At 34.8% G+C, this 15,316-nt stretch overlaps 1 protein-coding gene across 1 annotated transcript in view; it reads left to right on the top strand.

Moving 5' to 3' along the window:
* LOC139960073 (VPS35 endosomal protein-sorting factor-like) overlaps positions 1-15,316 on the top strand; it is a 192,502-nt gene that overhangs the window by 162,220 nt on the left and 14,966 nt on the right. Inside the window, exons 19-21 of the mRNA XM_071958126.1 lie at positions 7,269-7,354; positions 10,449-10,529; positions 11,736-11,799. Coding sequence (XP_071814227.1) covers positions 7,269-7,354; positions 10,449-10,529; positions 11,736-11,799 — 231 coding nt within the window. The remainder of the gene's footprint in view (positions 1-7,268; positions 7,355-10,448; positions 10,530-11,735; positions 11,800-15,316) is intronic.

Genomic DNA, 15,316 nt, shown 5'->3' with positions numbered 1-15,316 from the left:
CTCAACTCAATATTTTTCTCAAAAATGTCTCTTCTATCAAATTTCAGCATTTCATCCTTTTCTTAAATATTACAGTAGGAAATATATAAATATTATACTGTGAAATATTATAGTAGGTTTAAATAAACCAATGAGGCAAAATAGTTTATCTTTTATATTTTGCACTTTGTTAACCTTCTGCACTGACCTATCTATTTGAAGCATTTCATGTCAAAGAATATGATTTGCTCAACCAGGAAAAGCTGCAACTGCAGCACTAAACAATTGTATATGATGAATTCACTAGAAATAAATATTTGTAAGGCATATGAAACTTTACTTTCGATATTTAGATGGAGATAAAATATAATTGCTTTCATCACGACTAATCAAGTGATTGATCTGAAGCTTTTGATTTCATTGTTTTATTTATCTAATTGTTACTTCTTACATGCATTAAGCAAAAGTATGTCAACTTTAAAGTGTATATACACAATTATGAATTAATTTGCTACTCAGTATTGTAGTATAGCACATTTTAACTGTTTCTTTTGATATGTATAAAGTTACCACTTTCATTTAGTTGTAAAATCCTGAGAATTTAACTGTAAGTTGATTTCGGTCGACATTAAGTCGAAAAATTTTTTTCAACTAACCTAGCTGTTAATCTGAAGCTTTTAATCATTTTCTTTTATTTATTTATCTAACTTTCTTTCATTAATTAAACGACACATGTGTAATCATAATACTATGCAAGCATTTAAGCATATAACGTAAGCATAATACGTAAGCATAATACGTAAGCATAATATGTAAGCATAATACAATGTAATTATGTAAGCATCATGCAATGCCTTAGGAAATTAAATACACAAAGATTTATATGAAATGAGTCTGTCATGGAAACCTTTCCTCACAGCTTTCTTCATCAATGGGGAATACTTGTTAACGCTTTCTCTGTCACAGTAATGATTTCATAAATGTATTTATTTGATGGCAAAATGGACCATACTTGTTATTTTATATGAAACTGACTTTTTCCACTGACTGACTTTGGTTATGCATGAAATAAATTGGGTAAAAAAATCAAGTTTTCTTTTCCAGTGTTCTTATTCGGCTACCTGTGTCTGGTTAAAATGAAAATACTTTAAACATAATTTCTCCATGAGGTATATATATATATATATATATATATATATATATATATATATATTATATATGTTTTGTTTGCTTTGCTTATCCATAACAAATTTCACTTTTAAGGCCGGCATTTAATTATGTTGAATAAATGTATTGTTTACTGGATACTGTTGAATACATGTTAATTTCATTTCAGGTTTAGTTTGGCCCTAGGTATTGTAGAAATTACTTGAATGAAGACAAATCATTTATTCACATTAAATAATAAAGAAAATGTAAGTCAATCTCTGTCACTTATGGTACAATTCAATACTACAATATTGCATGTCACATCTTTAGCACATTGCTTCATCCATTTATGATAAAATAATCACACAATTGAGTGTTGCAATCAAAATAAGATAATTGCAATTAATTAAACTAAGAGCACTGCATGCCTTTTCTTTTACAAAATTGAATTTGACTACTTAAAGAATATATCCATTAAAGCTTTTTTTTTTTTTTTAAATTGATACACTTAATTTCTGTTCAACACTATCTTAACTTACTTGGCCACAAAGGTCAAATAATTTAATTAGCCATTTTCTAAAATGGTGTACAGTACTCTATCATACTAGGTACTCCTTGTTGCTTCTGTTTGTACTATCATTAGTTGTTACTGATCAATTAGCCAGCCTTTTTAAAGCTGCATATTGAGCTGGGTATTACCCTTTCATCATTCTGACCAATCCATTGCAATATTTATGTTCAAGTACACATTAGATAACCCCCTACAACCATATCCATATATCATTATCGAATGTACTACCTGCTACAATTTTGGTTTGAGTTTCTTTCTGTGAATTGAGGTTCTGAATTCAGTAATTGTTCTGATGTGAACTGATTAATTGTAAAGCAAAGTCAAATATTTCCCCAAAATTATGATCAGTTTTTCCATTTCTGTATTTTCTTGCTCTTGGGACATCTTTGATTCTTCTTGTTTTATCTCCTGAAGTGTTTTGAAAATATTATTGATTTGTAATCAAGGTTATTAATTTTGCTTTAACCTAAGGCAACTAACTTTGTGTATATAGTTGTAATGAATGAATTTGTTAAATCTCAACTCAATATTTTTCTCAAAAATGTCTCTTCTATCAAATTTCAGCATTTCATCCTTTTCTTAAATATTACAGTAGGAAATATATAAATATTATACTGTGAAATGTTATAGTAGGTTTAAATAAACCAATGAGGCAAAATAGTTTATCTTTTATATTTTGCACTTTGTTAACCTTCTGCACTGACCTATCTATTTGAAGCATTTCATTTCAAAGAATGTGATTTGCTCAACCAGGAAAAGCTGCAACTGCAGCACTAAACAATTGTATATGATGAATTCACTAGAAATAAATATTTGTAAGGCATATGAAACTTACTTTCGATATTTAGATGGAGATAAAATATAATAGCGTTCATCACGACTAATCAAGTGATTAATCTGAAGCTTTTGATTTCGTTGTTTTATTTATCTAATTGTTACTTTTACATGCATTAAGCAAAAGTATGTCAACTTTAAAGTGTATATACACAATTATGAATTAATTTGCTACTCAGTATTGTAGTATAGCACATTTTAACTGTTACTTTTGATATGTATAAAGTTACCACTTTCATTTAGTTGTAAAATCCTGAGAATTTAACTGTAAGTTGATTTCGGTCGACATTAAGTCGAAAAATTCTTTTCAACTAATCTAGCTGTTAATCTGAAGCTTTTAATCATTTTCTTTCATTTATCTAATTGTTACTTTCTATCATTAATTAAACGACACATGTGTAATCATAATACTATGCAAGCATGTAAGCATATAATGTAAGCATATAACGTAAGTATAATATGTAAGCATAATATGTAAGCAATATGTAAGCATCATACAATGCCTTAGGAGATTAAATACACAAAGATTTATATGAAATGAGTCTGTCATGGAAACCTTTCCTCACAGCTTTCTTCATCAATGGGGAATACTTGTTAACGCTTTCTCTGTCACAGTAATGATTTCATAAATGTATTTATTTGATGGCAAAATGGACCATACTTGTTATTTTATATGAAACTGACTTTTTCCACTGACTGACTTTGGTTATGCATGAAATAAATTGGGTAAAAAAATCAAGTTTTCTTTTCCAGTGTTCTTATTCGGCTACCTGTGTCTGGTTAAAATGAAAATACTATAAACATCATTTCTCCATGAGGTATATATATATATATATATATATATATATATATTATATATGTTTTGTTTGCTTTGCTTATCCATAACAAATTTCACTTTTAAGGCCGGCATTTAATTATGTTGAATAAATATATTGTTTACTGGATAATGTTGAAAACATGTTAATTTCATTTCAGGTTTAGTTTGGCCCTAGGTATTGTAGAAATTACTTGAATGAAGAAAAATCATTTATTCACATTAAATAATAAAGAAAGTGTAAGTCAATCTCTGTCACTTATGGTACAATTCAATACTACAATATTGCATGTCACATCTTTAGCACATTGCTTCATCCATTTATGATAAAATAATCACACAATTGAGTGTTGCAATCAAAATAAGATAATTGCAATTAATTAAACTAAGAGCACTGCATGCCTTTTCTTTTACAAAATTGAATTTGACTACTTAAAGAATATATCCATTAAAGCTTTTTTTTTTAAATTGATACACTTAATTTCTGTTCAACACTATCTTAACTTACTTGGCCACAAAGGTCAAATAATTTAATTAGCCATTTTCTAAAATGGTGTACAGTACTCTATCTTACTGGGTACTCCTTGGTGCTTCTGTTTGTACTATCATTAGTTGTTACTGATCAATTAGCCAGCCTTTTTAAAGCTGCATATTGAGCTGGGTATTACCCTTTCATCATTCTGATCAATCCATTGCAATATTTATGTTCAAGTACACATTAGATAGTCCCCTACAACCATATCCATATATCATTATCGAATGTACTACCTGCTACAATTTTGGTTTGAGTTTCTTTCTGTGAATTGAGGTTCTGAATTCAGTAATTGTTCTGATGTGAACTGATTAATTGTAAAGCAAAGTCAAATATTTCCCCAAAATTATGATCAGTTTTTCCATTTCTGTATTTTCTTGCTCTTGGGACATCTTTTATTCTTCTTGTTTTATCTCCTGAAGTGTTTTGAAAATATGATTGATTTTTAATCAAGGTTATTCATTTTGTTATAACTTGTTGCAACTCTAAGGCAACTAACTTTGTGTATATAGTTGTAATGAATGAATTTGTTAAATCTCAACTCAATATTTTTCTCAAAAATGTCTCTTCTATCAAATTTCAGCATTTCATCCTTTTCTTAAATATTACAGTAGGAAATATATAAATATTATACTGTGAAATATTATAGTAGGTTTAAATAAACCAATGAGGCAAAATAGTTTATCTTTTATATTTTGCACTTTGTTAACCTTCTGCACTGACCTATCTATTTGAAGCATTTCATGTCAAAGAATATGATTTGCTCAACAAGGAAAAGCTGCAACTGCAGCACTAAACAATTGTATATGATGAATTCACTAGAAATAAATATTTGTAAGGCATATGAAACTTTACTTTCGATATTTAGATGGAGATAAAATATAATAGCTTTCATCACGACTAATCAAGTGATTAATCTGAAGCTTTTGATTTCATTGTTTTATTTATCTAATTGTTACTTCTTACATGCATTAAGCAAAAGTATGTCAACTTTAAAGTGTATATACACAATTATGAATTAATTTGCTACTCAGTATTGTAGTATAGCACATTTTAACTGTTACTTTTGATATGTATAAAGTTACCACTTTCATTTAGTTGTAAAATCCTGAGAATTTAACTGTAAGTTGATTTTGGTCGACATTAAGTCGAAAAATTCTTTTCAACTAATCTAGCTGTTAATCTGAAGCTTTTAATCATTTTCTTTCATTTATCTAATTGTTACTTTCTATCATTAATTAAACGACACATGTGTAATCATAATACTATGCAAGCATGTAAGCATATAATGTAAGCATATAACGTAAGTATAATATGTAAGCATAATATGTAAGCAATATGTAAGCATCATACAATGCCTTAGGAGATTAAATACACAAAGATTTATATGAAATGAGTCTGTCATGGAAACCTTTCCTCACAGCTTTCTTCATCAATGGGGAATACTTGTTAACGCTTTCTCTGTCACAGTAATGATTTCATAAATGTATTTATTTGATGGCAAAATGGACCATACTTGTTATTTTATATGAAACTGACTTTTTCCACTGACTGACTTTGGTTATGCATGAAATAAATTGGGTAAAAAAATCAAGTTTTCTTTTCCAGTGTTCTTATTCGGCTACATGTGTCTGGTTAAAATGAAAATACTTTAAACATAATTTCTCCATGAGGTATATATATATATATATATATATATATATATATATATATATATATATATATATATATATATATTATATATGTTTTGTTTGCTTTGCTTATCCATAACAAATTTCACTTTTAAGGCTGGCATTTAATTATGTTGAATAAATGTATTGTTTACTGGATAATGTTGAAAACATGTTAATTTCATTTCAGGTTTAGTTTGGCCCTAGGTATTGTAGAAATTACTTGAATGAAGACAAATCATTTATTCACATTAAATAATAAAGAAAATGTAAGTCAATCTCTGTCACTTATGGTACAATTCAATACTACAATATTGCATGTCACATCTTTAGCACATTGCTTCATCCATTCATGATAAAATAATCACACAATTGAGTGTTGCAATCAAAATAAGATAATTGCAATTATTTAAGCTAAGAGCACTGCATGCCTTTTCTTTAACAAATTTGAATTTGACTACCTAACGAATAACTATGTTAAACCTTTTTTTTAAATTTGATACACTTTTCTGTTCAACTATCTGAACTTACTTGGCCACAAAGGTCAAGTAATTTAATTAGCCATTTTCTCAAATGGTGTACAGTACTCTATCTTACTGGGTACTCCTTGGTGCTTCTGTTTGTACTATCATTAGTTGTTACTGATCAATTAGCCAGCCTTTTTAAAGCTGCATATTGAGCTGGGTATTACCCTTTCATCATTCTGACCAATCCATTGCAATATTTATGTTCAAGTACACATTAGATAGTCCCCTATAACCCAATCAAGGTGTGGTGTCAGTACAAATGCCTGAGTATGAATACGAGCACAAAGGCCTGAGTATGAATACAAGTACAAAGGCCTGAGTATGAATACAAGTACAAAGGCCTGAGTATGAATACGAGTACAAAGGCCTGAGTATGAATACAAGTACAAAGGCCTGAGTATGAATACAAGTACAAAGGCCTGAGTATGAATACGAGTACAAAGGCCTGAGTATGAATACAAGTACAAAGGCCTGAGTATGAATACAAGTACAAAGGCCTGCGTATGAATACGAGTACAAAGGCCTGAGTATGAATACAAGTACAAAGGCCTGAGTATGAATACAAGTACAAAGGCCTGCGTATGAATACGAGTACAAAGGCCTGAGTATGAGTACGAGTACAAAGGCCTGGGTATGAGTACAAAGGCCTGAGCACAAGTAAGCATACAAAGCCTGGCCTGAGTATTATTACAAAGGCCTGAGTATGAGTACAAGTGCAATTGCCTGGGAATGAATTCGAGTATGAAGTCCTGAATATGAGTACACAGTCCTGAGCACAAGTAAGTGTACAAAGCCCTGAGTATAAAGTCCTGAGTACGAGTACAAAGGCCTGAGTATGAATACGAGTACAAAGTTGTGATTATGAGTACAAAGTTGTGAGCACAAGTAAGAGTACAAAATCCTGTGTATGAGTGCAAAGGCTTGAGTATGAAAACAAGTACAAAGGCCTGAGTATGAATACGAGTACAATGTCCTGCGTACAAGTAAGAGTATAAAGTCCTGAGTATGATTAAAAATACAAAGTCCTGAGTATGAGTACAAAGTCCTGAGTATGAGTACAAATAAAAAAGTTTTGAGTACAAGTATGAAAAAATTGTACTTCAACCTTTTTTTTTTTTAGTAATTTTTCAAGAAAATCTATTCTCATAAAATTCTTTTCATGAGCACTGTTTCTCTTTCTTTTAACAAACAGGACAAATTCTTGCCGTTTATCGACATGTTCCAAAAGGACTCTATCAAAGTGGATGTCTGTAAGCAGATAATGGAGGCATTCTGCAGGTTAGTTCATTTCAAGTGATACTATAAACTTCTGTCTGCTTTCTGTTTCGCTTCGATTGGTCGGCTGCTGAAATGAATGTCTCGAAATTAAGAAGGAAAGTTTCTATAGTTGTTTATGAAGTACGTAAGTGGGTCAAAAAGCTTGCCGGTCAAGATACTTTCAGAACAGTATCATATTGAAATGGGTGTGCCAGATTTTGCTAAGAATAACCCGAGTCTACATGTACAGCTAACTGAGTTGGCCAACATGTATTAAATCTTCAAATATACAGTGAAATCATGTAGCAAGTGTCATTTGTGTCCTCGGAGTCACTTCCTGCTTTTAGCTTCCTCACTAGCTGCTTGTTTAAGCTTATAGCAAGGAAACTGCCTAAGTTCTGTTTGTTGTGACAGTGAACCTTCTCAAGATGGCTGGGAAATTGTGTCAGATGTCAGACTCAGTAAAAACTAAAGCTCAAGAAATTCCATTTCCTTGTGCAGCTTCCGCACATCCCTATCAATCCACATATGTGTTTTGTTACACCTACATAGGCTGGCTCATCTTCTGTGTTCTCATATCAAGCAACAATAGTTTTCTTTGATACCAATATGATAGTATGTTTCGATCGAAAGCTTTAAAGGAATAGACCCTGTAAGACGTGCAAGAAACCTATTAAGAAGTGAAATTCTCTAGTGATTTATTCCATTACAAAACAACCCTGTGACGGTATTTCATTTCAAAAATACAGGTGAGCCTTGTGAATTAACCCTCAAATCCCAAGGGATTTTCCGTGAAAATTTGTGACTTTGACACACAATTGCAATTTTTGGACTTTTGTCACACATTGCCACAGGTTTTTCATGAGAAATTGAAATTGAACCACCAGCATACAGGTTAATGCAGGAATCTGTGATAACCTGGGGCAAGAAATCTGACTTTCTTTAGTTGGACTCATACAGGTGTTCCACAGGTTATAAGGGGAAGGGGAGGGGAGGGGCAGGGGTGTGATCACAGCTAGAGGTTGCCACAGGTTTTTTTGGTTTGTGTAATGGATGCTTTTAAGTTGTTCCTAAGTGCACATGAATTGAACACTTCTGCCGAGCACTTATTTCTCAGTACCTACAACTTTAGACATTTAAGTGTTTGCTAAGCTTTTGCAGTGTCTGCTATGAGCTCATATCCATGTGAGTCAATGCTATGTTTTTGAGCTAAGTGTTTGAACACTGAAGAGTTCAATTATGTGGAAACAAATTTGAAGTGATTGATATTGATTGCATAAAACTTGGTTAAATGTAATTACAGATGAAAGTTCAGCAATCCCATCTTGGCATAACTATAGCTTCCCTGCTGCTCTGTCTATCCTGCTGACCCTGTCTGCCTTCCTTGCCTGCCCTGTCTGCCGTGACTAACCTTCTTACCCTGTCTGCCTTGCCTACCCTCAGTCTACCCTCAGTCTACCCTCAGTCTACCCTCAGTCTACCTTGCCTACCCTCAGTCTGCCTTGCCTACCCTCAGTCTACCCTGTCTACCTTGCCTACCCTCAGTCTACCCTCAGTCTATCCTCAGTCTTCCTTGCCTACCCTCAGTCTACCCTCAGTCTTCCTTCCCTACCCTCAGTCTACCCTCAGTCTGCATTGCCTACCCCCAGTCTACCCTGTCTGCCTTGCCTACCCTTAGTCTACCCTGTCTGCCTTGCCTACCCTTTGTCTACCCTCAGTCTACCTTGCCTACCCTCAGTCTACCCTGTCTGCCTTGCCTACCCTTAGTCTACCCTGTCTGCCTTGCCTACCCTTTGTCTACCCTCAGTCTACCTTGCCTACCCTCAGTCTACCCTGTCTGCCTTGCCTACCCTTAGTCTACCCTGTCTGCCTTGCCTACCCTCAGTCTACCTTGCCTACCCTCAGTCTACCCTGTCTGCCTTGCCTACCCTCAGTCTACCTTGCCTACCCTCAGTCTACCCTGTCTGCCTTGCCTACCCTTAGTCTACCCTGTCTGCCTTGCCTACCCTTTGTCTACCCTCAGTCTACCTTGCCTACCCTCAGTCTACCCTGTCTGCCTTGCCTACCCTTAGTCTACCCTGTCTGCCTTGCCTACCCTTTGTCTACCCTCAGTCTACCTTGCCTACCCTCAGTCTACCCTGTCTGCCTTGCCTACCCTTAGTCTACCCTGTCTGCCTTGCCTACCCTTTGTCTACCCTCAGTCTACCTTGCCTACCCTCAGTCTACCCTGTCTGCCTTGCCTACCCTTAGTCTACCCTGTCTGCCTTGTCTACCCTGTCTGCCTTGCCTACCCTTAGTCTACCCTGTCTGCCTTGCCTACCCTTAGTCTACCCTCAGTCTACCTTGCCTACCCTCAGTCTACCCTGTCTGCCTTGCCTACCCTTAGTCTACCCTGTCTTCCTTGCCTTCCCTCAGTCTACCCTGCCTGCCTTGCCTTCCCACAGTCTACCCTCAGTCTACCTTGCCTACCCTCAGTCTACCCTCAGTCCACCTTGCCTTCCCTCAGTCTACTCTGCCTGCCTTGCCTTCCCACAGTCTACCCTCAGTCTACCTTGCCTACCCTCAGTCTACCCTCAGGCCACCTTGCCTACCCTCAGTCTACCTTGCCTTTCCTCAGTCTACCCTGCCTGCTTTGCCTACTGTACCCTCAGTGTACCCTGTCTTCCTTGCCTACCCTCAGTTTACCCTGTCTGCCTTGCCTACCCTCTCAGTCTACCCTCAGTCTACCCAGCCTGTCCTGCCTGCTCTTTCTGTCAAAACAACAATGAGCAAGGACTTTTATTGATGGTTGTTTGTTTTTCGTTAACTTAATTGCACAGCAGAATGATACCTGGCTGTCATCCTCTTACTATATTATTGGGCTGAACTAGAGAGACATTACTCAACAGGAATGAAAACTTTTCAATGATGATATTTGTCTTGAAGTAGTTATGTTAACTTTCTTGAATTCGTTCTCCTTTAAACAGCATCATGTTTTTGTGTTTATATAATTTAAAGCCTGACAGTAAGGTTTTCGGGTTTAAACTTTTCAAATAAAAAATTGTAACATTTGCAGTTTGACTCTCCTTTTGAATCATATTATTTATCAATAATTCTTTATTTTATTTTTCTCCAGATACCAGATTGAACCTACCCATGATCCAGTCATCGTGAATGCAGCAATCTTTATTTGTAAAGTGATGCATGATTCCATTGAGTAAGATATCATCCGTTTATTGAATTTTGACTTGATAAGATGATATATTACCTGGTGTCTCGGTTAAGAAGAATTCTTTGCAAAATGAAACTTTAAAACTAATGCCATCTGATAGAAGTAATCTTAAATGTGTTTGTAATTGTTACAATGTTTCAACTTTGCATGTTTCCTTTTCATAATAACCATAAGTTGATGATTTTGATTTTCTTTTGTTAGAATTTCTTCCTTTTTTTTGCAATACATAGTGAAAACTGTATCATAATCTTAATACAGCTCAAACCTCCGAGACAAAAAAAAAAACAGACAATGCGATAAACGTGTACTTTCATACTATACAATGCTTTATGAAATTGTCACATGAACAATTATAGTTTCTAATATTAAATAGTTAAGATAAATACCTGTTAGTACTTAAATGTCAAGGTACATGTATAATTGACTTTTTATAATGTAAAACTTCTAATGTTAAGTAAACCCAACTCCCCTTCCATTTTCCATCTCCAAAGGGGTAGAAATTGGTAACAAATACTATCACGTAATAGTTTTTGTGATATCACGGGGGGAAGCGCGGAAGAGTACAATCATGTAATGTTCTGCGCAGTGTATTGAGTATGGAGAAATCTTTAACTAGCAAAAATAATAACTTCCTCAACAGTCTGTTACAAGAAAGTTAAGAGTGTCTCACCGCACTTTTTCATTTATGTCCATATTGGATCCTCCAAGGGGGGAACAGACCGCACACTGGCTATCAACAATTAGGAAGTTAATAAGAACACAGCAATTAAAGTCACATGGATATTTCTTCATGCACTGGTTGCATGTACCCTTGTATCAGATATACTGTACAAATGACAAGAGACAGGACATGAAATAATTTGTCATCATGATCTCAGTTCTATCCCCCCTCCACTCCCCCCCCCATCCCCGCTCTCCCCCTTCCCCTAAAAATTAAACTACTATGGATATTGTGTAAGCAAATTTTTTTTTATTCCCCTGTCAAGTTATCAAACAGTGTGTATGGTTTGAAAGTTTCATAGTGTGATTTTCTTTCAAAATGACATAATAATAGCTTCATTGAAAACAAATAAATTACTGATTTTTTTTTTTGATGACACTGTACTTCAAATTGTTTTTCATTATCTGAAAGTGGTTTTCATGGACTGAATGAAAGTAAAAGTCTGTTTTTTTTATTTCTTTGTTTTGCAGTGCCTTAACTCTGGACGATGAAAGGAGAGTGATTGGTCATCTTATAGCAGGATTCGTTAGAAAGGTATGAACGAAAGAACAAGTTTTACAAAAGAGAGTTTGATTGACGAGGAAAACGAACTACTGATCTTTGGTTGTAGTAACATGAATAAGCTATTGTACCGCTCTGAAAAAATGTCTCAGCTCAGAAAAAACTGATGGATTGTTGTAATGCTTGTGCTATCAAATAGCACTTGAGCTAAAGGAGCAGTGTACTGTCTAGCAAAGAAAACAACTATTTTTAGCAATAAGTTCCCGGAAAGTGAACTTTTGAATTTTAAACATTTTCTATTCACAAGAATGAATTCCTACAAGTAGTCAAAAAGCTGACAAGACTCACTTCTTCTGATATCTTCACCCTCAAAGTTCCCATTCATGGATCTGAGAAGGAACCCGGGGGTGGGGGGGGAGGTGGAGGGGAGAGTTATTTTAACAGTCCCAACCCAACCACTGGCGGATCCAGGGCCTTTGTTTGGGAGGGGCCAAAGTGGCATTAGGAGTGATATGGGGGAGGGGTCTAAGGGGAGGGGTGCCCCCCTCCCCTTTGGAAAATCTTCTATTGCTGAATACCCTCAGATGCAATTTGGTGCGACAAAAGTGTACAATGATGATGTTCATTTACTTCTAAAAAAAATGTTTCCCAGGTGTAATTTTCTAAAATATTTATAAAACAAAGTTGGGATCATCTTTCTCAAGAAGTTTTATTTCTCATAGGTTATAAATTTCTTACAACCAGCCTGTAACTGCAAAATGGTGATAAACTGTAAATCCTCATGCTCATACATTTAATTTTAAACCAGAAAACGAAAAGGTTTAGACTAGTCTACCACTGTTATTCCTCTCGATTTTTTTAATTTCCAATCATATGATTTAGCGGATGTTCGGAAACACTTTTTGGCTCACCTTTGGGGGGGCCATGGCCCCCTTTGGCCCCCCCTTGGATCCGCCAGTGAACCCAACAGAAGTGTAGCAGGGTTTGCTTGTGATGGGTGTCAAGTTTGTGTTTTCTGCATATGTGGGGGGGGGGGAGAGAGAGATTGGCTGTTTTTACGAAAGCAGGAATGGTTTTCATTACTTTTAAATTTGACTTTATCTTTGAAATGTTGGACATGTTTTTTTCCCTTTATGTTCAAATTAAATTACTTTCTACACTTCAGACAAGTATTATCTACCTACCACTTAAGCGTTAATGAGTTATAACCTTCACGAATAAATACCTAATTAGAACAGTAAATATACCTTCAGGATTCATCATATCTAAACTTTTACTTTAAGTGTGCAAAATGTGAAGGGGTTTGAAGTGAGTTTTGTACCGTACTGAAGGCTTTTGAAGTTAATGTGGGACAGTCGTGTATTCAGTGGTACTAGAGATAGTAGTTTACTGTGAGTGTCTGGCTTAATCTGAATCGTAAATTGTTGGTTAGTTTCTAGTTTTGTATGAATTAATTTTATGATATCATATTAGCTGCACTCACTTTGAACAGTGGGTGATCAATGTTATTGAGTCAGGATACAACTTAAATTGCGGCTCATATGACATTCGATTGAGTGATTTTTGCCCCCCCCCACCACTCTCAGTTAACTTCCCATCTCTGCTAGCCGTTTGTTCGGATATCTACCGTTCTGATCGAAATATATCACTTAATTAGGCCGGTAATCCTGAGTACTTAAAGCAGCATTTTGCGTTTTGTCACCTTTTTCCACTTTTTTGACAAGTCCATTGAGTTTTTTACATATATCAATCACAAAACAGCAAACTAAGATAGTTTTTCCCTGCCAAAATTGGTGAGTAATTAAGGACATTTGCAGATAATGAGAAAAGTGTCCTCCAACAAATTACACATTTAATATTAATCGCATACAGTTCCCCCAACCCACTAGTTTGAATTCAACCAATCAGAGATGCAGGTTTAGTAATGAGCCGTTGCTAAAAATAGATTCAAAACGTCGAGTTGGTAACTTATTGGTACAACCAGCGAGCTGGACTCTAACAGCTCCCATGGTACAACTGCCATAGACAATCTACACAAATCAAGCATGGTGTTGTATTACGTATTGGCCATTGACATTCGTAGCTTTTAAATATTCATATTATGGGCAAGGTTAATTTTGGTTCTCTATTGAAAATATCTTCGAGAAAAACAAAGTTGAAAGTTGTAAATTTTTCGACTTTTATGCCACCATTTGAAGTAAGATTTGAATAGATATGCTAGTTATGTATGTCGTTATGGCATCGTGGAATCAGTGAGGTTGAGAAAAACCATAGAAAAGGACGCAAAATGTTGCTTTAAGCTGTGTTTTGGTGTTACTGTTCTTGGGTGATACACTGTTGAACCATCTTCCAAGACACCTTTTACCACGATGTGCCAAAAAAAAACAAATATAAATTAAATAAGGCTAGAGTATTATGTTTAAAACTTAGGCTAACTATCAAAGAAGATACTTTGTGATTGAATTTTACAATGTGTTCTATGGAGAAACAGTCTTGTCACTCACAACACAATTATATTAAACTTTTCAGATATAGTACCTATGATTAACAAGATGTTTTTGTTTTGTTTTGATTATTTTTGGGGGGGGGGGATTGTTCGTCTCTGTTTGAGATATAAGCACGAACAATATCTGCAAGATAGCATTGCTTTGATAAACTAGGTTTTTGCTGATAAGGATATAAATAATTAACATTAGAAAACATAAGAACAACATTGATGTCGAAAGAAAATTAGTTTCAATATATATATATAGATACCTGGTTGTTGGACACAAGTTATAGATTGGAATTTAAGAGTTTGTTAAAACATTTGGTTTAAATCATAAAAAGAAAAATGAAATATTCCTTGTTAATCAGCTGCTTTATGTTAATATATTTTGGCCTTCTGATATTTTAAAATGTTTATCTATGGGAGTGCTATTTTTAGGTTCAAAAAGTGCACCTTGGTTGAACTTCATTCTGTGTATGTAGATCCACCACTCCCCCCTCCCCTCCCCACCCCATTTCTCCTCTGGTGAGTACAAGAAATCCTTTTTAATCTGTGAAAGTCATTGGTCCACAGAGGTCAAAGAACTGAAAGTCTGAAAACCCAAATTCCTAGTAGCAAAGCCTTATCTCAAATTGATAGTTGATAATGTGTCAGTCCTCATTCAACACAAGAACCTTGCTGAGCACTTGAAATCAATAACGGTCAACTTATAAAATTGGTCAAAGTACTATTCAGCCATATATATTGTCATCATTAGGGTGGGGGTGGGGGGGCCTGAAGTTTGTTGCAGTTAATACTTTCACTTTGTGGTGTTTGAATACATTTGCAGACCTATTAATTTGAGCTTTATTAAGGGGCTAAGTTCTCTATAAAAATGGAGAGAACACTTGTGTCCCTCAATTTGTTGTTGAATTATAGTGTTGTAAATTTTCAGTAAATATTAACAAGTGAACCACAGTCTCCTTGCCAGAGTGGGTATTGTACCCGATTTACTTACATGTGAAGCTTATTTTGCCCATTGCGTGAGAAGACAACATGTTATTACAAAGCAGTTTTACATTT

Source organism: Apostichopus japonicus, chromosome 19, assembly GCF_037975245.1.
Source record: "Apostichopus japonicus isolate 1M-3 chromosome 19, ASM3797524v1, whole genome shotgun sequence".
In the NCBI taxonomy this organism is placed as follows: Eukaryota; Metazoa; Echinodermata; class Holothuroidea; order Aspidochirotida; family Stichopodidae; genus Apostichopus; species Apostichopus japonicus.
This window is presented reverse-complemented; position numbering and strand designations above follow the sequence as displayed.